Raw genomic sequence first — 20361 nt, forward strand, 5'->3', positions numbered from 1 at the left:
CTTTCATGCCAAGATGCTGCTCCTCGAGGAGCAATGCCCAATCACAGATGCTCCCAGGCAGGGTTGTGTTGTCTCATGCACGCTGCTTTATTAATAACCCTGGTTAATTTTATGAAGTCCTTGCCCTGCCATGGAGCCGAGGGGCGGTGGAGCAGAAGGGAGCGGGCTTTGTCCCCCCGCCCAGCCCAGGGGCGGTGCGGCAGGGCCGAGCTCCCACCCGCACAGCCCTCGCTCCTCATCCAGTGTCGGCTGGAGAGGGGCAGAGCCCTCGTCCCGCGGGGCTCGCAGGCTGCCGGTGCCATGCGGGGCCCGCTGCTCTGGGCGGGCTGGCTGCTGGCCGCCGGCTGCCTGCTGGGAGCCACGGGCAGCTGCCGGCACCGCTGCTGCCCCGGCAGGAACAACGCCTGCTGGGCCCCCGGCGCCCGCCGGGCTCGCTGCTACTGCGACTCGTACTGCCAGCGGACCGGAGACTGCTGCCAGGACTACCCCACCTCGTGCCGCCGTGCCGGTGAGTGCCCGAGGGGATGGATGGCACCGGCCCGACCGCGGCTGGGGACACCGGCCTGTGCTGCCGTGCTCGGCAAGTGTTTGCTGGTACCTGGTAGCCCCGTACTTTGAGTGATAACAGGATGTGTGTGGGGATGCTGGCTGCACTGGATTTGTAGCAATGTCCCAGTTGTCCCCTTTTTGCCGCGCTGAATGTCTGGCTGTCCCCAGTGCAATGAAAGAGCTCGAAGGGGTGGCCTCTGCTCTGCAGCTGATGGTAGCGCTGTCTCTGCAAGCCTGAGTGGTCAGTGTGGGACCCAGCAGGACAAATCCCGATGTCACCTCTGCTACTGTCACAAGCAGTGCCTTGCACAGGGACGAGGGAACGGGGGGCTGCACTGAGGGTGCCAAATAGGGCTAGGGGAGTGCAGAACCAGCTTGCCGGGGGGACCCAAATCTGGGTAGGCAGGCTCCGGCCACGGCCCCCTGGACAATTGCAGCAGTCAGCCCTACCTAATCTCCGCGGAGATTAGCAGGGTCCCAGCTCAGCGCGATGCATACAGCGATAAAGTCCTGCAGAAGCAGCTCACAAAGCCCTGCACCGGCAGGGGTCAGGGGAGAGGGGCTGCTGGGTCACTCTGGCCCTTGCCCTTCCTCCCCTCTCCCCGTCCCCTGTGCTGCATCTCCCCTGTTCATGACGCTGAAACTCTTTGTTTTGCCTCTCCTCGGTCCCTGGCAGCGGTGGGCTGTGCCGTGGGGCCCTGGGGGCCGTGGAGCGGGTGCAGCTCCCCGTGCGGAGCTGGCAGCAGGGCCCGCAGCCGCCAGGTCACGGTGCCGCCCCGGCACGGCGGCGATCCCTGTCCGGACCTCAAGCAGCGCCGCGGCTGCCTGGGGCAGCACCCGACCTGCGGCACGGCCCAAGGTAACGGGGTGCCTGCTGCCCTCCTGCTGCTGTCCCCGAGTGCTGTCGCCCCGGGGCGTCTTTAATCATCCCCCTGCCCCTCACAGCTGCTCTTGTGCCAGAGGTAGCCAAGATTCTCCCCAACTCCTTCAGCCAGGACTTCAGAGATCCCTGGCGAAGAGCTGGGATGCCACCGCCGGAGGAGCCCTCTGGGTACGTGTGGGGAAGGGGCCCCTCTGTAACCCCCGTCCCCAAAGCCGAGACCCCTCCTGCACCCCCTGTGCTCATGGCCTCTTTGCACCCCCAGCCATTGCTTTTCTCCCTGCCCCAAAGCACGGGCCGTTTGCACCCCCATACAAAACCATGGCCCTCTGCACGCCCCACAGAACCACCATCCTTCCCGCCCTCCAAACCCGGATCCCTCTGCACCCCCCAGAGCCATGACCCTTCCCACCTCCCCAGCCGTGCCCCCTCTGCCACTCCCAAACCCACATCCTCTTTATACCCCAATCCATCAACAACCCACCCCAATCTCTGCCCTACCTCCCGACCACCATTTTCCCTCTTTCCTCCTCCCCAGCTCCTGCGGCTATTTCCGCCTGACCCAGGTGGGGCTCCCGTGCCGCGGGCGCGCCTGGAGCCGCCGGCTGCAGCGGGACAGGCAGGTCTGTGTGGAATGCCGGGGGAATCTGCCCCACCGCCGTCCCCAGTGCACCGGACACGGCCTGCAGGGAGCCAGGTAGGTGCTAATCTGTGCCATCCCCACCGTGGGATCTCTCCTGGAACACCTCTCCCTCTCTAAGGCATTATCCCTTTATATTCTAATTACAATATTTGTATACAAAGCTATAATTATGTTAAAATATGCTACAATGTTATAGTACACCATCATGTTATAAAAGAATCAATAATATGTCCTATAAACAGATTATAATATAAAATTAAACATGTATAAATAGAATAGAATATCTGTTGGAAGGGACAGACAATTATCATCTAGTCCGACTGCCGTTATTATATATGTAATATAATCCCATATATAAAACTATATTTGATTTTTTAAATTGTATTTATTAATGGCACACCCCAGTTCTCACTGATTTTCCCTTCCAGGACATTTTGGGTGGCCGCTTCTGTGGTGGGGTGCCAGGGCTCATGGGTGCAGGAGGGCCTGCAGGAGGGCTGTGTCTGCTCCCCCCCAGCTCTCATCTTTGTGTAGGGAAGGTGAGCTGACCCTCCCCATGGCACCACTCCTTGCTGGGGAGGTGAGCAATTAAATAAAAATGTGCTCTCTTTCATTTCACCTTCCTGCAGGTTTGCTGTTCACCCTTGGTGCCAGCTCCCTCTGTTTTCCATTAAATATTTTGCTGAAGAATTGAAAAAAACCTTCTTATAAAGACTAAAAATAAGGGAATTGCTGAAGTGTGGCAATAAATGGTAGAAGAACAGCATGATAAGGTTAAGTCTGGGTGAGAAGACGATGTGGCAGTGACATGGTGTGATGATGTCACACTCAGCCATGACATCATACTTTACAAGCTGCAACTGGTAAGCAATGTGAGGATGGAGGCAGCATCCCTCCCTTGTCTGAGCTCACTCACTGCAGTATCAGATGAGCCATGCAGGGCAGTTCAGCCCTGCTGGGCTTTGCAGAATTAAACAGACACCCAAAGTCTGCACACAGGCGATGGTGCCGGTGCCCAGTTGCAGCCATGGGGCTCAGCAGCCCCCACTGGAAGGAGTGAGGCTGGGCTGGTGCTGCTGCTGCCCTTCTCCACACCTCACCCAGCACAACACGACCTTGCTGGTGGGGTCCCTGCTCCAGCTCTGGGTGGTGCTACCATAGCCTGTGGTGGGAGCATGTGCCATGCTAGGGCTGGATCCTGCTCCACTGCAGCCAGAGGCTGTTGTCTGTTTGCTGCCTCAGGGCATGTCTGGCTCCTGCAGCCTGTTCTCACACCACCCTCCTGGGCAGGGGAATTAAAAGGCTTCAACACTGGGAATGTTCTTGGCCTCTTTATTTGGGATAAAAGCCCAGGTCGGCCAAGGACCAAAGTGCTGGTTAAAAAAACAGGTGGTGGGAGTTGAGCATGAGGGGGTGTGAGAGTTCTGGAGCACAGGTCCCCTCCTGCCAGCCAGAGTTGAGGGCAAGGAAACCATGGACATGGGCCAAGGCAATGCTGTACTGGAGTCCTCAGCTGCAGTTAGAAACTGGGAACAAAAGTGAGTGTGTCCCACACTGTGAGTGGGATTCCCCTGAGTTACACCACCAAACCTGCAGGCCTGGATGCTGGTCAGAGAGAGCATCCAGGAAATGGAGGGAGATGGATGCAGGATGTCATGTCACACTGCTGCATGCCTGGAGCTGTCAGTCCCCGACAGTGGTCCCAGCTCTCCTGGTGCATTGTCCTGCCTTGGCACAGGAGCCAGCCCCTGCTCCACCAGCAGCCCCTGTACCAGCTCCAGCTCCTCCTCCAACGCCTGGGAGCCACAGCCCAGGCCTGGTGTGGCGGTGGCACCTTCCCCCAGCACCCGCAGCACCTGTGCCACCAGCTGGGCCCTCACCAGCAGCACGGCCAGGGCTGTGTGGAGTTTGGCACAGCCCAGCGCCTTCATCCCCCAGCGGGCAGCAGGACCTGTGCGAGAGCAGGGAAGGAGCCGTGAGTGTGGCAGGGTGCCCCTGGGCAGAGCTGGCCTGGGGAACAAGGACACCGCTTGCTTGTCCCAGGTACTCCATGCTCACCATACCTTGGCTCCAGCAGTGTCTGCAGTACTGCAGGTCCCTCAGCACACCGGGGCCTGTGGCTTCCAGCCACTGCAGAGCCGAGGCATGGACTGGGCTGCCAGTGGGAGCCTTCTCCAGGAGCTGCACCAGGACAGGGAGCAGCTGCTGTGCCAGGACAGCTGGCTCTGCAAAAACGTTGGGTTCATCCTCCTTGTACAGGCTGACAGCTCTAGGGGCAAAGCAGAGGTATGAGCGAAGCCAAGAGCTGGCCCCATGGTACCCCAGACTCCCTTGTGCCAGTCCACAGCTCCAGCAACTCACTTGTTGGCCTCCAGCTCCTCCACAACACTCCTGACATCTAAGACGGGGATGTGTTGAAGTAGTGAGTTGAAGGTCTCAGGGTGCTCCCCGAACTCTCCCAGAAGGAGCTCTAGGAGGCTCTGGAGCCCCACATTGTCCTGCACAAAGATGCAGCCATCTTGGAGCAGTTCCCCCGGGCTCTGCCGCAGGAGGCTGGCGAATCCTGAGGCCTCATGCCGAACCTCCCGCTCCTCATCTTGCAGAAGGTGAATGGCCATGTTTATCAGCCTGAGAAAAGGGAAGGAAAGGGAAGCATGCTGCATGCCCCAAAGCATCCCAGCCTGCTTGGAGGGGAGGATGAGACCTCAGAAGAATGCTTCTCTGAGGGACTTTTTCCTTGGACTGTGAAAGACACACCCACCACCCAAGAGCTTGGGAGGGTAGGGGCTGTGCTGGGGATTGAGGACTCAGCAATGCCATCTGGTGCTCATAATGGACTGGCTGCTTGTACTAAAATGCCACCCACAGGTCTTTCTGTAGGCTGTGAGCTCTTGAGTGCCACTGATTTTTGAATGAGCGGGGTTTTCTTCAACACCCTTGAGTTTCTACAGGGGGCACCTTTTGCAGAGTCCATCAACCTGCAGCAGGCTGGGGCTGGGGCTTCAGGGAGCAGTGCTGCAAGCACAGTCACCCCCAGAGATGGGCTCAGTGACCTACCTCAGAGCCACAGGGACGAGCGAGGGACAGGCAGCATGCGGGGATGGCTGCAGCACACTGGGCCCTGCCAGCTGCAGGGAGCGGGTACCACGCAGGGATGGCTGCAGCACGCTGGGCCCTGCCAGCTGCAGGGAGCGGGCGGCCGCCAGCCGCAGCAGCTCGGAGCAGGCGGAGCGGCTGCACTCCTCCAGGGCCGCACACCAGCGCTCCACCAGCGCAGCGTCCTCGTCCCCACACCTGCCAAGACCAGGGAAGGAGAGCGAATTCAAGCACACCTTGCTGCTCCAAAGGTCACCGGCTGGCCTGAGATTGCAGGAGCCAGGTGCAATGCTGTGATTTATGGGAGGGAAGTCAGGGCTCTGTTTCTAGTAAGGACTAAGGAAGAATCTGCTGGAAGAGTTGGGCAGTTCCCCAGCAGCAGCAAGGACCTACTGGTGGGCAAGCAGCAGGCTGGCAGTACACAGTGCCTGGAAGAGGAGATCAGGCCCAGGACACTCAGCCTCCACCATGTGCAGCAGCATCTCCAGGCATGATCTTGAGGAGCCCTGGAGCTTACTGGAAGCTTCCTGGGACCATGACGAAGGATCTCTGTAAAGATGCAGCAAAGCCTCAAGGTACAATCTCAGGAACTCTTTGTCCCTTCTCTCTTGCAGCACCGACTGCAAGCTCTCCTAGTTGACAATGGGAAAGAAGGTACATGGTTAGTGGTCCTAGCACTGCAGGACCAGGCAACTGCACTGCACCCATGCACCCTCAGCCTGGGGAGCACCAAGCTTTCAGCAATGGGATCTCACTGGGCCCCCCCTGCTTTACTTGGTGACTTTTGAGCCCCATCATACCAGCAATGTCAGCCCAAGAGCGTTCTCCAGCTCCTTGCAGGATCCTCCCTCCCCAGCAATCACCCTGCTCAGGATGGCAAGCTGGATGTCAGGGCTGGGCTGCTGGAGGAGTGTGCAGACAGCAGCAATGCGCTCACTGTCCGCCAGCCGGGCTGCCTCGCTGCACATGAAGTGGGCCATGGTTTGGTGGAGGATGGCTGAGCCCACCTGCAGGGAAAACAGGATTCCCCTTCCAGTGCTCAGCCTGGAGTGATGGCTCCCCCTGCCCCTGCCCAGGCTCACTGCCAGTCAGGCATGGCCATGTGCAGTACCTGTGGCTCGGCACAGCCTGACTTTCCCCCCTGCAGGAGGCTGCCCAGCTCGGCGCTGATGGTGTCATGGATGTACTGGGCGAAGCCAGGGCTGAAGGATGTGGGCAGGAGGGCGAGGACCTGGAGGAAGGCAGCACGGACGAGGGGGCAGCGCTGGGCAGGGGTGAGCAGCCAGCCCCGCGCCTCCAGCTGCAGAGCCACGGGGTGCAGCGCCTCGGCCGACAGCCTGCGTGGAGACACAGCCTCACCATGGGGCAAGCACTGAGATGGGCACTCCTGTGGCCTAAGGGCTGCGTTGGCACAGGGTGAGCCCAGCTGGGGAGGCAGCGTGGAACACTCACCCCCCGGTGCCCGTGGCACAGCCCAGCAGTGCCTGCATCTGCAGCAGGTGCCCGTGGACGGCGTTGTGCGAGCGGATCTGCCCGGGCGCTGCAGGGAGCTGCCGGGCCAGCTGCAGGAGGAGCCTGCAGCGCTGGGGAGGGGCCACAACGGGCACCAGAGCCTTGGCAGCCATCGCTCGTACGGCGTAGATGGGGCTCTCTGCCAGCCCCAGCAGTGGCTCCAGGAAGGGAGCAGAGGGACTGTGGAGCAAAAAGGGCACCATGTGGTGATGCTCTGGCTGGAGTAAAGTCTCACAAGAGCCAGGGCCAGCCTCAGCACCATGGGAGCCCTTCCCACTGCATGAGCCCTGGGCTGAGGCACAGCATCCCCACTGCCCCCATACCTGCCGGCAATGTCAGCGCCAGGCTGCAGCTGGGCCAAGAGGGTGAGGATGGCATGGAGTGCAGGGTGCAGGCGGGGCCCCCCTGATGTGGGTGCTGTGGCCACCTTGAGCTCTCCCAGCAGCACAGCGCCCAGCTTTGGGTGCTGCCCGAGGAAGGCGTGCAGGCTCAGCCCCTCTGATGGGCAGCCATCCCTGTGGCTCCACGGCTGTCCCAGCAGCCGGGATGTGAGGGCACCTGCAGGGACAGAGAAGGCAGTGTGAGGTCCCATCCAACCCTGCCAACCCCCTGCACTTCACTGCACACAGGCTCCGAGCCCTGGGGGCTGTGGGATCTCTGTCAGTACTCACTGAAGAGCTGGATGGCCGCGTTCCTCATGGCCCAGCAGGGCGAGCCCAGGCCCCGCAGTGCCAGGGCCATCATGGGTGTGGCGTGGCACAGCACTGCCCCGCCCAGCCCCGCCCCGCGGACCAGCGTCTGCAGCACGTGGAGGGCACACACCTGGGGAGAGCACAGGGGCACCGTGTCACAAGGGGGCTCATGCTACCATGTCAGGGGAATGGGGGAGAAAAGGCAGGGGAGCAAAAAGGCCATCAGCGCCCAGGCTGAACAGTGTGACCAGGGCTGGGGGTTTTTGCTCACTCTGAGTTCTCAGGGTCCCACACTGGGTACCTGACACAGCTCAGGGGACCCAGCACAGGTCACCCTGTACCCAAAGGGGATCCAGCAGCCAGGAACACCACACTAACCTGTGGGAGGTCGAGGGTCTGGTCCCAGTCCTGTGGCAGTGCCGTGGCAGCCAAGCTCAGCAGGGTCTGGATGCAGCGGGTCAGGAGGGGCCGTGCCTGCGCCGGGGCCTCCCCGCTGACGATGCACAGGAAGAGCATGGGGAAGCCGGCAGCACGGCGCGTGATCGAGCTGCTCCGCGGCCCACCCAGGGCCTCCAAGCCCTGACAGAGAAACAAAATCCACCTGAGGTGTGGCTGGAAACCTGCAGCTGCCCTGCCAGGAGGGCACCAGCATCTCAGCTGCCAGGAGGGTGCTTGTCCCAGGGAGTGCAGAATGCCTCTGGTGCTCCCTGGGGAAACAAGAGGCACAATGAGCACTGTACCTGCTCCAGCACAGCCCGTGGGATGGCCTGCAGCTCCGGATCCGGGTGGTTCAGCAGTGCAGCACAGAATTTGGTGAAGCCCATGCTGCAGCCCTCCACTGCTCCCTGGGGCAGAGCAGTGTCAGGACAAGCACCCCAAAGGCTTCACCCACGAGACCCCCATGCCCCCAGACAACTCTTTGAAGGGGAAGAGCAAGTGACAAGACATGATGGTGTGGGATGTGATAGGGTCTGGCACTGGGATCCCAGCCAGGGGACTTCCAGCCATCCCCATGTCCTGTCCCCCAGCAGACCCTGCCCCACTGCACTTGCCCTCCCTCCCCCAGCATGCCAGGGCAGGGACAGGGCTGCAGGGATGGCCAAGGGCCCAGGTCTGCCCTTACCCAGTGCCGGCATCGCAGCAGGATCTCCTGGAACACCCTGGTGGCCATCTGCAGGGTGGGGAGGGGCAGGAGGGGCCCCACTTCAGCAGGCAGTGCTGGGGAGAGCAGCAGCTCAGCCAGGCCCCCCAGGAGCAGCCCAATCTCCTGGGAAGAAGAGGAAGGTCAGCAAGTCTGGCAGGGAGGAGGAGAAGCTGGGATAGGTGGCAGCAGGGCTGCAAACCAGGTAGCCTGGCTGTACCACAGCAGGGGACTGGCAGTGTCTGGGAAGAAGCTGGGCTCCATAAGGGCAGGGAGGGGGCTGCTTTTGGGAGCCTGCTAGCTGCATCCTTCCTGGAAGGGGGTGAGGACATCTGTGAGAGCACTGAAGTAAGGACAGAAATTCTCCCCTGTTCATCCCCAGGGAATGCCCCAGGGGGAGGTGAAGCTGGGGAAGGCTGCATGATGGGTGCCACGCTGGGCTGTCCCTCTCCCAGTGACATGAGGAGGAGTCCCCACCTTCACTGACACCCAGCAGCACGTCAGGATCAGGCTGTGCTCCTCTGACAGCAGGACTGAGTCACCCTCCTCTTCCTCTTGCCCCTGGCCCTTCCCCAGCATGATGAGGGAGCCAATGGCATTGCCCATCTCTGCAAATGATGGGGCAGCAGCTGCAAAAGGAAAAGCCAGGTCTGAGCAGGGTGTAGGGCAGTGTGAGGGGGATGCTGCTGGGGTTTGGGAGGACCTGCTGTCCTGTCAGAATGCACACAAATGCACACAAATGCAATGGCTCCTGCCCTGCCACATGCCCATCAGGAATGCAGCTGCATTTTTCCCACTGCTCTTTCCAAGGCCTGTAAGGTCTCTGCCAGCCCCTTCTTTCCCAACTGTTTCCATCTGGCAGGTGCCTTGCTGCTCCTGGAAGGCTTTTGCCTCCAGTGCTCCTGTTCTCCCACGGAGTTGAGAAAGGGACCCAAAGCCAGGCCCAGCCCCACAAGGGTCCCCTGCTAGAGGAACTGAGCCCAAAGTAAGTGCATTCCCCTGGGGCTGGAGGGCTGCTGGGCCAGGAATGACTGTGATGGAGTAGTCAGGATCCCAGGGATGGATCCCAGGGCTGGTTCTGCTGCCATGGGGACACACTCACCTTGCTCATCAGCACCAGGGCCTTGCTGGCTCTGCAGAGCCCCCAGGAGGAGGGAGGTGATGTCTCTCACTGTGGTCACGAGGCAGGTGAGGAGCTCCTGCCAGCTCTGCACCAGCTCTGCTGCCTGCATGGAGACGGCCACCTCTGGCACCTGGAGCAGGCACCTGCGCAGGGCAGCGATGGCTCCTGCAGAACAAACACCTCTGCTCACGTGCTGTCAGCACAGCCCTGCCTCTCCTGCCTGAGCCCATGGCTAACGTGGCTCAGGGGCAGGGCAGGCAACAGGGCCCTGGGTGAGGGGTGTGCAAGGCAGGGGCAGTGCCAAAACAGGGAAACCAAGGCAAGGATGTGGCACCAGCAATGGCCAGAGTCCTGCCATGATTCTGGGCTGCTCCAGGTCCCAGGCAGCTGCTGCAGGAGCTGCTCCCTGCCCTGCCCTGCCCAGCTGGGGCCGTACCATGCATTGGTGCTGTGGCTGCTGCCTGCAGCAGGTCCTGGCGTGCCACCTTGAACTGGGCCTGCAGCACGTGCAGAAGGTGCTGGGCAAAGCACAGCCCTTGGCTGGGCAGTGTCAGGGCTGCCTCAGCCTCCAGGGACAGGCTCTTCATGGTGCCACTGTCTGACCTGGGGAAACAGGCAGATCCTGCTGTGAGTACCAGGGAATTTCCTGCCCATCCTGTGCCACACAGGAGCTCCTGCCTCCCCCAGTGCAGACAGCTCAGCCCTCCCCAGCTTCCCACTGTAAGGCCATTGCAAACCCCATCTGTAACCACAGACTGGTGAAGCACCAGTGCTGCCAACACACTCTTGGAGGGTCCTGTGCCACCACAGGGAAAGGGAGGGGCATGCCAGGAGCTCATACTTCTGCAGGATGGTCTTCATCAGCACAGCTCCAGCCTCAGCCTCCTGCACACGGGGGCTGCCCAGGGTGTCCTGGGCCAGCTGGAAGAGATCCTGGGCAATGGGCTCAGGGAATGTGGTAGGGAAGTAGCGGACAAGCAGCTCCGAGGCCAAGTCTCTGATCTGCCAGGACAGAGAAGACATGGGGAAAAGTGGGACATGGGAGAATGGGAACCATGGTGAGATTCTCTAAGCCTGCTGGAGGCCAAGGCAGGCACCTTCACAACCTCCCCTTGCTTTTACAAGGCTCACCTCATTAGTGCTGTCCTGCAGGCAGCTCAGCAGTGCCAACAAACTGGGCTGGGAGAAGAAGTCCCAGCAGCCTCTCTGCCTGGCATAGCTCAGCAGCGTGGCCATGGTCCCTGTGATGGGGACATGGGGTGGTGGGGTGGGACTGGCTGGGAGGATCCCCCACAGCTACAGGTGATACTCCAGGTAGCTTGCCTGTACTCACGTGGGGGCTGGCCTTTTTTCCTGTCAGGGCTCCAGGTGTCTGTGCAGGTCTCCAAAACAGCGGCCAGGAGGAGCAGAGCCGTCTTCTTCCTCTGGTAGTTGGAGCCTGGGCTGAGTGAGGCGATGCTGAGCTGCAGCAGCCATTCCACAAAGCCTGTGGGCAGAGAGCATGGCAGCAAGGGATGCCGGGCACACATGAATCTCCCAGGGCTGTGGCGCAGGTGCTCAGTGCCCGCCTCACCTACTGCCTGGGCGAGCTGCTCTGCTCCCTCTGCCGGCCCGGAGCGCCGCGGCGCCTTCCCCCGCAGCTGGGCCAGCGAGCTGTCCCTGAGCCGCACCAGCGCCTTCCTCACGGCTGCCTGCAGCAGCTGCCGGAACGAGGAGGAGTCGCAGTTGAGGTTGAGGGGCAGGAAGTCCCGCAGCAGCCGCACCTCGGTGCCCGAGAGGGGCTGGTTGGTGTTGGGGCTGCAGCAGAGCAGGCCCAGCGCCGCCAGCCGAACGCCCTCCTCACGGGTGCCCAGGCAGCGGGAGAGCCGCTCCAGAGCCGCTTCCCCCAGCGGCAGGGCCCCTGCCACACTCTTCTGTGCCTTCAGCACGGACACCCAGGCCCGCAGCGACATCGTGTCCTGGCCACCAAACTGGGCTGCCAGCAGTGCCTGTGTGGCCGGGAGCTGCCGCAGGGTCCAGGTGAGGAGGTGGTTGGCACTGTTGCTCTGCAGGATGGGCAGGGGAGAGCAGAGGCCCTGGGAGAGCAGGGGGAGCCAGCGCAGTGCCCACTGCTCTGCCAGGGCCTCCTCTGTGCCCCGCTGCCCATCCCGCCACTCGCGGCACTGCTGCCGCACCAGCTCCTTGTAGGCCTCGGCAGCCACAGGACACAGGTGGTTGGTGGAGAGGCAGTTCAGGAGATGCTGTGGCAGGTCCGGGTAGGCATCCAGCACCTGGGACAAAGGCAGGTCACCCTCATCTCCCTGTCAGGCTGAAAGCTGCATGTGGGGGAAAGACACATGGGTACAGGCCACACTGCAGTCACCCCGGGCACTGAGCATCTCTGGTACCTCAAAGCTGCTTTTGGTGGGCACTGACAGGCAAAGCTTCCCTTCCCGCTGGTACTCCCCAGGGATGCACTGCTGAAGCTCACTACCCCAGGGATACTAAAATAGCCCCTCTGGGTGGGAAGGCTCCCAGCCCACGCAGCTGAGCTGGGTAGAAGGTGACAGGCAGTGGACTGAGGCTGTGCCACCTCAGCAGCAGAGCCAGCTGGCACCAAGACTCCCAAACCCCTGCCTTCCCTACCTGCTGGCTGCCCATGTAGGGGACGATGGCACACAGGGGCACGTATCTTGCTTTGATCTGCCAAGGCATTGAGACCACCCTCTGCAGCATCTGTTGGTAGAGGGGTCTCTCTTGGTCCTGGAAGTGCTGGCACTCCAGGTGGTAGATCTCCAGCAGCAATCGGAAGGAGCTGTGGATGAATTCAGACACACCTTCCACCTGTGGGAGAAGGACAACAAACAGGGGGGTTAGGGTGGGCTCCCTCTCGTGTCTTGCTGTCCTGTGGCTGGTGAAGCACTGGGACATGGCCCTTTAGAGCCTGTGTGTGACAAATGCCACAACCCCAGCAGTGTGACTGCCCCTGCCCTGGCACCTGCAGGCAAGGGAGTCTCTTTGGCTGATGGAGCTGAACAGCAGGGATGTGTTATGGGCTAGGGACAGCAGCTGAGCCAGGAGAAGGCAGGAGAAGGAAGAGCTGCTCCTGGCTGCCACATTTGGTGCCCTTGGCACTGTGTCCTTACCGGGGTCTCTGCGTTGTTCCACAGCAGCTGGGTGAGCTCCTCGAGGAGCTCAGAGTCCTGGGCCAGGACATGGGTCCCCATCAGGTGCCAGAGAGCAGCCAGGCCCTCCCGCAGGCGCTGCAGCCACAGCGCACAGGCTGCCAAAACAGAGAGCTCTGCTGCAGCCCTCCCCCACACTCACCTGCACCAGGGCCAGCACAGGCTGTGGCCTAAAGGACCCTGTGTGCAGGGGAAGCAGTTCCTCTGTTAAGTACACAAGACCCCAAGAGGGCAAGTGTCCATTGGGCAGGAACAGAAATTAACAGCAGTTTCCAAACCAGCTACCAAGACCCAGCACCTTCCCTGGGAAGCACCTTCCCAGCCCTCCCCACATGGCAGGGTCACTGTCCCCTACCTTGGAAGCAGTAGTAGTGGCAGTCCTTCTGCTCCCTGCTCAGGGCACACACAGCAGGAAAGACCACGTCCAGCAGCAGGCAGGCCTGCAGGGGCACAGCAGCTCAGGGAGAGGGCAGGCACAGAATTTCCAGGGAGAAAACCCTGCCATGAGACAGGCAAGGAGAGTGCTGCCTGGTCCTCCTGCTCTCACAGAGCACACCTCTGCTCCCTGCCTGGCAGTGCTCAGCCCGTGAAGACCTGGGAGAGGCTAGAGCTGGGCAGAGATGAGGCTGTGCTCTGCAGGGACAGCCCCAAGTTCATGCCATGGGAACACAGGGTGAACACTGCTTTGCTTGTGTAGGGGCTTTTGGCATCACTTTGTTTCCCACCTCTCCAGGAAAGAGAAATCCCTGCTGGGATGTCTTTGGAAAAAGCTCTTTGGCCAATGCCTGTGCTCAGTGGGATGCATGGAGCTGCTGGTGGAGGGGTGCAGCCTGGCTTCATCCCCCAGGGATCTGCGAGCACCACAGACAGCTGCCAGCCCTCTCCAAGGGCTTCCTCCAGCCCTGTCCACCAGATTGGAGCTCTCCTACCTTGTTGGGAAGGCTCTCCAGCTGGCAGCTGAGGATTTCCATCTTGCAGCATGTCAGCACACCTCTGGTAAGCACCAGCTTCTCCAGCCCATCTGGTTCCAGGACAGGGGGCACTTCCACCACCAGCTCCCCAAACTTCAGCTCCCCAGTGCCTGCTGGAAAATGGCCCCACTGGATGGAAGGAAGGTGGCAAACCCAAATGTTGCTCTGAGAGCAACTGCCATGGCTCATTCCAGAGCATCCAAGGGAGGTGGCCAGAGACAGCTGGAGCCCCCAGACCCCGAGAGAGCAGCAGAGTCCAGCCTGGCACCAGCGCCTGTCCCCTCACACCCAGACACGCCTGCCACCCTTTGCCAGAGGCCCTGCTCAGCTCAGGATGGAGCACACACCTTGGCTGGGCAGCTGGAACAGGGTCAGCACTGCACTGGCCCCGTGCTGGGGCTGGGGGGCCGTGTTCACCAACATGCTCAGGGCTGTGCCCGCCAGCAGCCTCGTGTCCTTGTTCAGGGCCTGGACTCACAGGGAGGCAAAGGCACAACTCAAACACCATTGAAACCCCAACCACATTTAACTGCCCCTGCAAACAGCTACATGGGGTCTCTCAGACATGACAGACACTGAGCTGTCTCTGCAGGCTTGCCCTGGGGATGGGAATGGGGAAAGCATCTGGGAAGGACAGCACTGCTCTGCTCCTTGGGACAGGCAGTCCCACCCCTCCCAGGGCTGTACCCACCTTCCCCCAGGCCACCTCCAGCAGCAGTCCCAGGAGGCTCTGCAGGGTTTCACTCTTTCCTGATGTGCTCCACACCAGGGGAGCCACATCCTTTGGCAGCACCTGGAAGACCTGGAGGCAGGCCTGGAGGAGCAGGAGGTGCCACAGGGATGATCAGTATTCCTTACCTCTGAAAAAGCAGCAATGCCCCAGGAAGGGCCATTCAAAGCAGCGTTACATCCCTCTGGACACTGCTGCCGGTGCCCAGCCTGTCCCTGCAGGTACCAATCCCTCCCCCCTGCCCAGGGTGGCTCTTACCTTGATGACCAGGTAGCCCCAGGTGCTGCCAGGTGTGGGCTGGCCCTGCAGCACCCAGTGCAGGGTGCTGGCCAGGCGCTGCAGCAGCAGGGGCAGGTTCTGCCGCCAGTGCTGCCGGCCCAGGCTGCTCTCCTCCAGGAACATGGACACTGCAGGCAAGGGAACAGCATCAGCCCCCGGCCCTCCTGCTACCAGTTCAGCCAAGAGCGGTGGTGAGTGAGGTAAGAAGGGGCTGGGATGCAGGGGATGCTTTGGCTTGTCTGGGACCTTGCAGAGATCACACGGATCTGGCTGATCCCTGCTCCCCTCCCATGAGCACAGAGGACCCAGTCTGGGTTGGCAGGAAATGTTCTGTGCCCTCGTGGTGTGAGCTGGGAGAAAACCCCGGAAGGTAAAGAACAGAGGCTGACCTGACTGAAGGTCCTCAGGAGACAGCACCTGCAGGGACAGAAGGATAGTTTGTCCTGTGTGACAACATGCTGGGGCTCAGTGCCTTGGTCAGGAGGGTTCTGCCAGTGCCAAAAGCTGCCCCAGGGATGAGCAAAGGTGATAGACAGCCACGTGTTGCCAGCTGCAAGCAAGGGCAAATCCCCAGAATCATGGGAAGTGAAGTGAAGGACTGGAGGCAGCCAAACCAGGTCTCTGTGACACATGGTCTCCAGATAAGTCCCCACGTAAGCCAGTGACACTGCACAGCTGGGGTTCTCTCACCTCTCCCTGCAGAGCCAGGCCACTCAGCAGTGTGTCCACCTCCTGGGCCAGCAGGGCTTCCTTCCCCACTGCGAGCTGGGTCACCATCTGCCAAGAGACACCCCAAGTCAGCTGCTCTACCCAGACCCCAGGGCAACACCACTGCCAAGAGCTACTGGGGGAGCCTGCACCACCTCTGAGCCCCTTTGCTGGTAAGGATGGCAGAAAGCTCCAGGGCTGTGCCACGAGTGGGCAAAGCCAGTCCAGCCTTACAGACCTGTTCCAGTTTCTGGAAGGAGCTGCAGCTGCTGGTTGCCTCCATCTGGAAAGCCAGGACACAGCGGAGCAGGGGTCGTGCCTCTGCCTCGCCCAGCGCCTGCAGACCCTCGCTCAGCGCCCGTGTCAGCTGGAGAGCCTCCTCCAGGTGCTTCTCCTTGCATCTCTTGGCAGTGCTCCTGGAACAGGACAAGGGCAGGGGTGAGGCTACCTCGGCTCAATACCCCGTCTCAGCGGGATCTGGGCTTGGGATGCCCCAGCCGGCGGTGCTGCTCTCTCCCAGCTGCGCTCAGCATTGCCCCGGAGCGGGGACGGAGGGGCGGCAGCAGGGGGGCAGCTACACGGAATCCTCAAAGCCCAGCGCATTGCAAACCCTTGGTGGGCAGAAGGGCACGAAAATCCTAAACCCTGCAGCCCTGCTGCTGCTGAGCAGGCTGGAAGGGAATGGGGAGCACCGTGAGCGTGGCTCGAACCCTCTCTGGGTATCGATCTGCCCTCCCTCCCTTCCTCCCTCCTCCCGACCCGCGCCCGCGGCATGCACGGCCGCTACACGCCGGGGGTTTCCCGGTGCAGCCGCCGCCGGGGGATACCGGGAGCTCCCTGCCCGGGGCCCGCCCTCTTACCCCGCGAAGTGCCGCAGGCAGCGCAGGCAGGAGAGCACCGTGGGGGCGAGGCCCCGTGAGCCGTAGAAGGCGGCGCAGGCCCGCGCCTCCCGCTCGGCGCCCATGGCGGCCGCACCACAGAGCCGGGCCCGCTGCGGCTCTCGGCGGCGCCCCCTGGCGCTGTCCCGGCACAGCACCGCCCGCAGCGCCGCCCGGGACCCGCCGTGCTTCCCTCAGCCTGCCCGGGACCCGCTGCGCTTCCCTCTTTCCTTCCTTCCTTCCCTCACCCTGCCCGGGACCCGCCGTGCTTCGCTCATTCCTTCATCCCGGCCGGGACTCGCGGTGCTTCCCTCATTCCTTCCTTCCTTCACCCCGGCCGGGACCCGCGCCGGCTGCAAGGCAGGAGTTACGAGGCATCATCATCCCAAACTGTTTCCGTAGTCGGAGGAAAGCGAGACAACCCAGAACTTCTGAAACGCCGGTGCTGCCTGCCGAGCACAGAGGGATTTGGGCAGCACGAGGCGGTGTAGGATCTCTGAAATGCCAGCTGGAATGCTCCAGGGTGAAGCAGTTGTCTGATCCCATCGTGGTTCATGCAGAGGAGGAGGTTTGGCACCCCAGGTGCTCCACCACGGACACCATCTCTGACAGCCAGCCACCACCACTGACACCATCCACTAGCAGTACCACTAATAACACTACTACCCAGTGGAGAGATCCCACTTCTTCCATGGAATAAAATGGCCTTTGGGGAGAGAGACATGTTTGTTGTAATTATCATCAAATCAAAATGAGTTTATTGGAGCTCTTAATCTTTGCTGGCACAGGGTTGAACAATTTTAATTGGCACAATCTTAAGATCATCTTCAAAAGCCCCTTTCAATCCTAACCATCCAATAATTTTACGACTTCTGTTTTTTTATTAAACATAGTTTTAACACCTGACTAGCACATCCCACTGAATTTCAGTTACACAGAAAATGCTTTTTGTTTTTGATCTTGAAGGATTGTTTTTACCCTGGGTTGTTTCTTACAGTGGTTTGGAGTGAGTGATGTGCATCCTTGGCTAGGATGAGTCGTGGCACGGGCAGCCCAGGAAAGCACAGCTGGCATGCGCCAGTGGCTCCGCTGTGTGGCCTGGAGGGCACTGAGATGTGGATCCCGGGCTGAGCACTTCCTTTGGAGATGGAAAGCCTCCAGACTGTTGTTTTTGGCAACATTTGTGAGCAGCCTCCATCTCTGTTCTGCTTTAGAAACCAGCCCGGAAGCCCAAATCCAGCCAGGGGTCCGGGTTTGCCCTGACTGCCGTCAATACCAATGAGTGAAAGAGCCCAGGATTTGTCCCAGGTAAGGCAGAGTGCAGGAGAATGGTTACATCCCTCAGATCTGATGCTCCATTTCCTCAGTATCACAGCCACTCCACACTGGTGATAGGGAGTGGGGAGAAGCGCTGCCAAATGAGAGCTCCCACAGGTGCCAGCACAGGCAAGGCAGAGGAGGGTGCTGCATGCTGTAGGGTTTCCTATGCTCCCATCACCTTGTGCTGCCTGCAGGAGGGAGGGGCAGAGGAGGGAAAGGGGGATTTTTTTCTTGTTTCACCATAGGAAGGATTTTCAGACCCTATAAATTCACTTTTGACAAGTGAACAGCTAAAGCAGATTAACCTTATTGCTAATCCTCTATAATGGCTTTGGAATCTCCTTAACCAATAAGAAAATTATAAGAACCTGTTTCTTTTCTTTTTATCTATATCTATATTGTCCTCTCTTGTCTGCATGTTTTTTCTTTCTTGTTTTATTTTCCTTTCCTTTTCTAATATGAAATAGCCCAGCGATCCTATCTCCCAGAGGCTCAGTAAACAGCACATCAGAAATCCCTTTCCTTTATTCCCCTCTGGTAACAGGGTACAGAGAAGTGTCTGCCGATTGGATTTGATTACCAGCAGCTATCAAAAGTCTCTTTGTACAATCTGGGTCCTAAATCCCATAATTCTTTGATAAAAGAAGTATTACCAGTCCATTTTCTGTAGTGAAAGGTATGGGAGGAATGAAAGAAAGCAATCAGCAGAGATCCTAATAGGCTAAGTGCATGTGTGGTGGGAAGGCAGGGCTGGGACAGGATGCCCAGGGAAAGGCATCCTTTGTTAAGGATGGGGAAGGAGAATTAATCCTCTTCAGGCATCTGAACAGAGCTGGTGAGATCCTGCCCCTGCCCATGGCACATCCCAGCTCACCAGCCTGTGGCCCTTCTGGACCAGCACAGAGAACCTGGCCTCACATCCACCCCTTGTGTCAGTGTTTGGGTACATGCCTAAAAGCTGGGAGCAGTTTCAGTGATCTCTGGAATGAGGGCATCCCCAGTGCCTCTCTGGAGCGCTGAGACCTTGGCAGGGCACAGTGAACACGTCCAGACTGAGCAGCTACAAAGGCGCCTTTGTCCCAAAAGGTAAAGATTTGCAGAGCTCAGTTATAACCCAAGTTACACCATTGGAACAGCTGAAGGAGAGGCAAGTAAAGGGATGGAAGGAAAAGCAGCAGTTTGGTGTGACGTGAGTCACAAGTAGAACAGCTATGGGGCATCTCTTCCCAGCACCGAGGGGCCTGCAGGTGAGGAAGGCAGGCAGTGAGCAGGGGTGAGGGAGAAGGGAGCTGAGAGGGGCTCTCCTGGGGACTGGCTGTAGGTTTTGCAGGGTGCTGGAGGCATTGCTGGGCTGTCCAGGTCTTTGGTGTGCAGTGGTTTCACAGCACCCAGCCGTGTGTCTCCCTGGGGTACCATGGGTGGGACTGCAAGGAAGCACCAGGTGTGAGTGCACCCCTGTGAGCTCCAGGGCCTCGCTTCTCACCTGGGCTTAAACTGCACTGAGGGTGAGGGAGCTTGGGTTTCAACTTTGCTAAGCAACCTGATCTCAGCCACACCTTCTCTATTTTATTCCCAGCTACTCAGTCAGTTACAAACACAGCATCCAAGATGTTCTCTCTCCTCCTGTGGATCGCAGCTGCCAGGCCTTCCTGTTTGTCCTCGGGAGGGGCAGAGCCAGGCTTTCCTTCCCCTCCTGAATCTTGGCCATGGCCTCTCCCCAGTTTCTTTGTCTGGGCAGGAGCTGGGAATTGAACTGGCTGTGGGAAAGTTGGCTGTGGTACTGAGTCCACACTCCTGCCTGGATGGCTGTGGGACATCACTGAGAGCACACAGAGGCACCAGCAGCAACAATCCTCCCCTTCCCTTCCCCACACAGAGCATGGCTGCTCTGGGAGATGGTTCCATGCCACTAAACTGTGGTGTAGAGCTGCTGCAAGCAGTTTGTAATCTAATTTATTAAGAGCTTTGAATCCTTACAAAGAGTATGTTGGATACATGCAAAGCATCTGCATTATTACAGTGATTAGGGCAGCAGAGATGGGGAAAGGGGAAGGAGGGAAAATACAATTTCTCTGCTTTCAGCAGAAAATAAATCAACTTTCACAGAGAATTCTGGCAAAGCCAAAGGCTGTGCTGTCATTAAAAATGATTTTTTATTAAGCTGAACTCTCTCTTCTCTCATATTGTATGATATGACAGCTCTCTTTTGATGGGAAAGCTTTCATTTGGCCAGAGAAAGGGATAATTTGCTTCTTTTAAGGAGTTAATCCTCTGGTCCATTTCCGGGCTGGGAACAGCCATCCTCCCCCTTCCTTGGATGGGAGCTGCAGCACAATGGAGATCATAACCACCTCAAATCTACACCCGAGATGGAGAAATCAGATTTCCTTCTCCAGTCATTTTTGTAGGATTAGCTAAATCTTAGATCCACACTAACCCTTCACAAAGCTGCCAAGATTAGTTAGAATTTATTTTACTTGCAGGGGGGTTTACGGTTTTCTTTCCAAAGGGATTATATCTCTCTCACTATATATATATATTTAGAGTGGCTTCAGTCATAACACAGCTAGGTCAGAGGGAGGAAAAGAGTGTGTGTGCGTATAAAATAAAAACTCAGCTGCAAGAATGACAGTCACTTGAAACGCCAAGACAAAGCCATGGTTCTGGATGGCTTT

The 20361-nt window shown here is 59.2% G+C and overlaps 2 protein-coding genes across 5 annotated transcripts; one reads left to right on the top strand and one right to left on the bottom strand.

Annotated features, from left to right (window-relative positions):
• The first annotated feature begins 33 nt into the window (after positions 1 to 33).
• Positions 34 to 3386, top strand: LOC135454427 (somatomedin-B and thrombospondin type-1 domain-containing protein-like). 4 transcript variants are annotated; one of them, XM_064726533.1, is made up of 6 exons: positions 34 to 508; positions 1226 to 1408; positions 1495 to 1600; positions 1968 to 2126; positions 2501 to 2611; positions 2702 to 3386. In XM_064726533.1, the coding sequence occupies exons 1-5, from the start codon at positions 34 to 36 to the stop codon at positions 2604 to 2606; spliced, it is 1029 nt and encodes a 342-aa protein (XP_064582603.1). In that variant the 3' UTR covers positions 2607 to 2611; positions 2702 to 3386. The 4 variants fall into 4 exon arrangements, with proteins under 4 accessions (XP_064582603.1, XP_064582600.1, XP_064582601.1 ...); XM_064726530.1 differs by having other exon boundaries at positions 1495 to 2126; XM_064726531.1 differs by having other exon boundaries at positions 1510 to 2126.
• Positions 3387 to 3390: 4 nt separating this feature from the next.
• On the bottom strand, positions 3391 to 16464 carry LOC135454425 (tRNA (32-2'-O)-methyltransferase regulator THADA-like). Its single transcript, XM_064726529.1, has 31 exons — positions 16349 to 16464; positions 15727 to 15904; positions 15471 to 15557; positions 15170 to 15197; positions 14760 to 14908; positions 14463 to 14585; positions 14119 to 14239; positions 13730 to 13884; positions 13156 to 13240; positions 12762 to 12898; positions 12262 to 12459; positions 11210 to 11906; positions 10970 to 11122; positions 10768 to 10877; positions 10478 to 10638; positions 10073 to 10239; positions 9616 to 9801; positions 8991 to 9142; positions 8496 to 8639; positions 8113 to 8217; positions 7751 to 7951; positions 7352 to 7502; positions 7004 to 7238; positions 6621 to 6860; positions 6280 to 6505; positions 5969 to 6175; positions 5562 to 5800; positions 5130 to 5366; positions 4434 to 4700; positions 4136 to 4341; positions 3391 to 4023 (listed from the first exon to the last, which is right to left on the bottom strand). The coding sequence occupies exons 1-31, from the start codon at positions 16450 to 16452 to the stop codon at positions 3731 to 3733; spliced, it is 5742 nt and encodes a 1913-aa protein (XP_064582599.1). The 5' UTR covers positions 16453 to 16464; the 3' UTR covers positions 3391 to 3730.
• Between the last annotated feature and the right edge of the window lie 3897 nt (positions 16465 to 20361).

The sequence above is a fragment of the Zonotrichia leucophrys genome, chromosome 15 (genome assembly GCF_028769735.1).
Source record: "Zonotrichia leucophrys gambelii isolate GWCS_2022_RI chromosome 15, RI_Zleu_2.0, whole genome shotgun sequence".
NCBI classification, from domain to species: Eukaryota; Metazoa; Chordata; class Aves; order Passeriformes; family Passerellidae; genus Zonotrichia; species Zonotrichia leucophrys.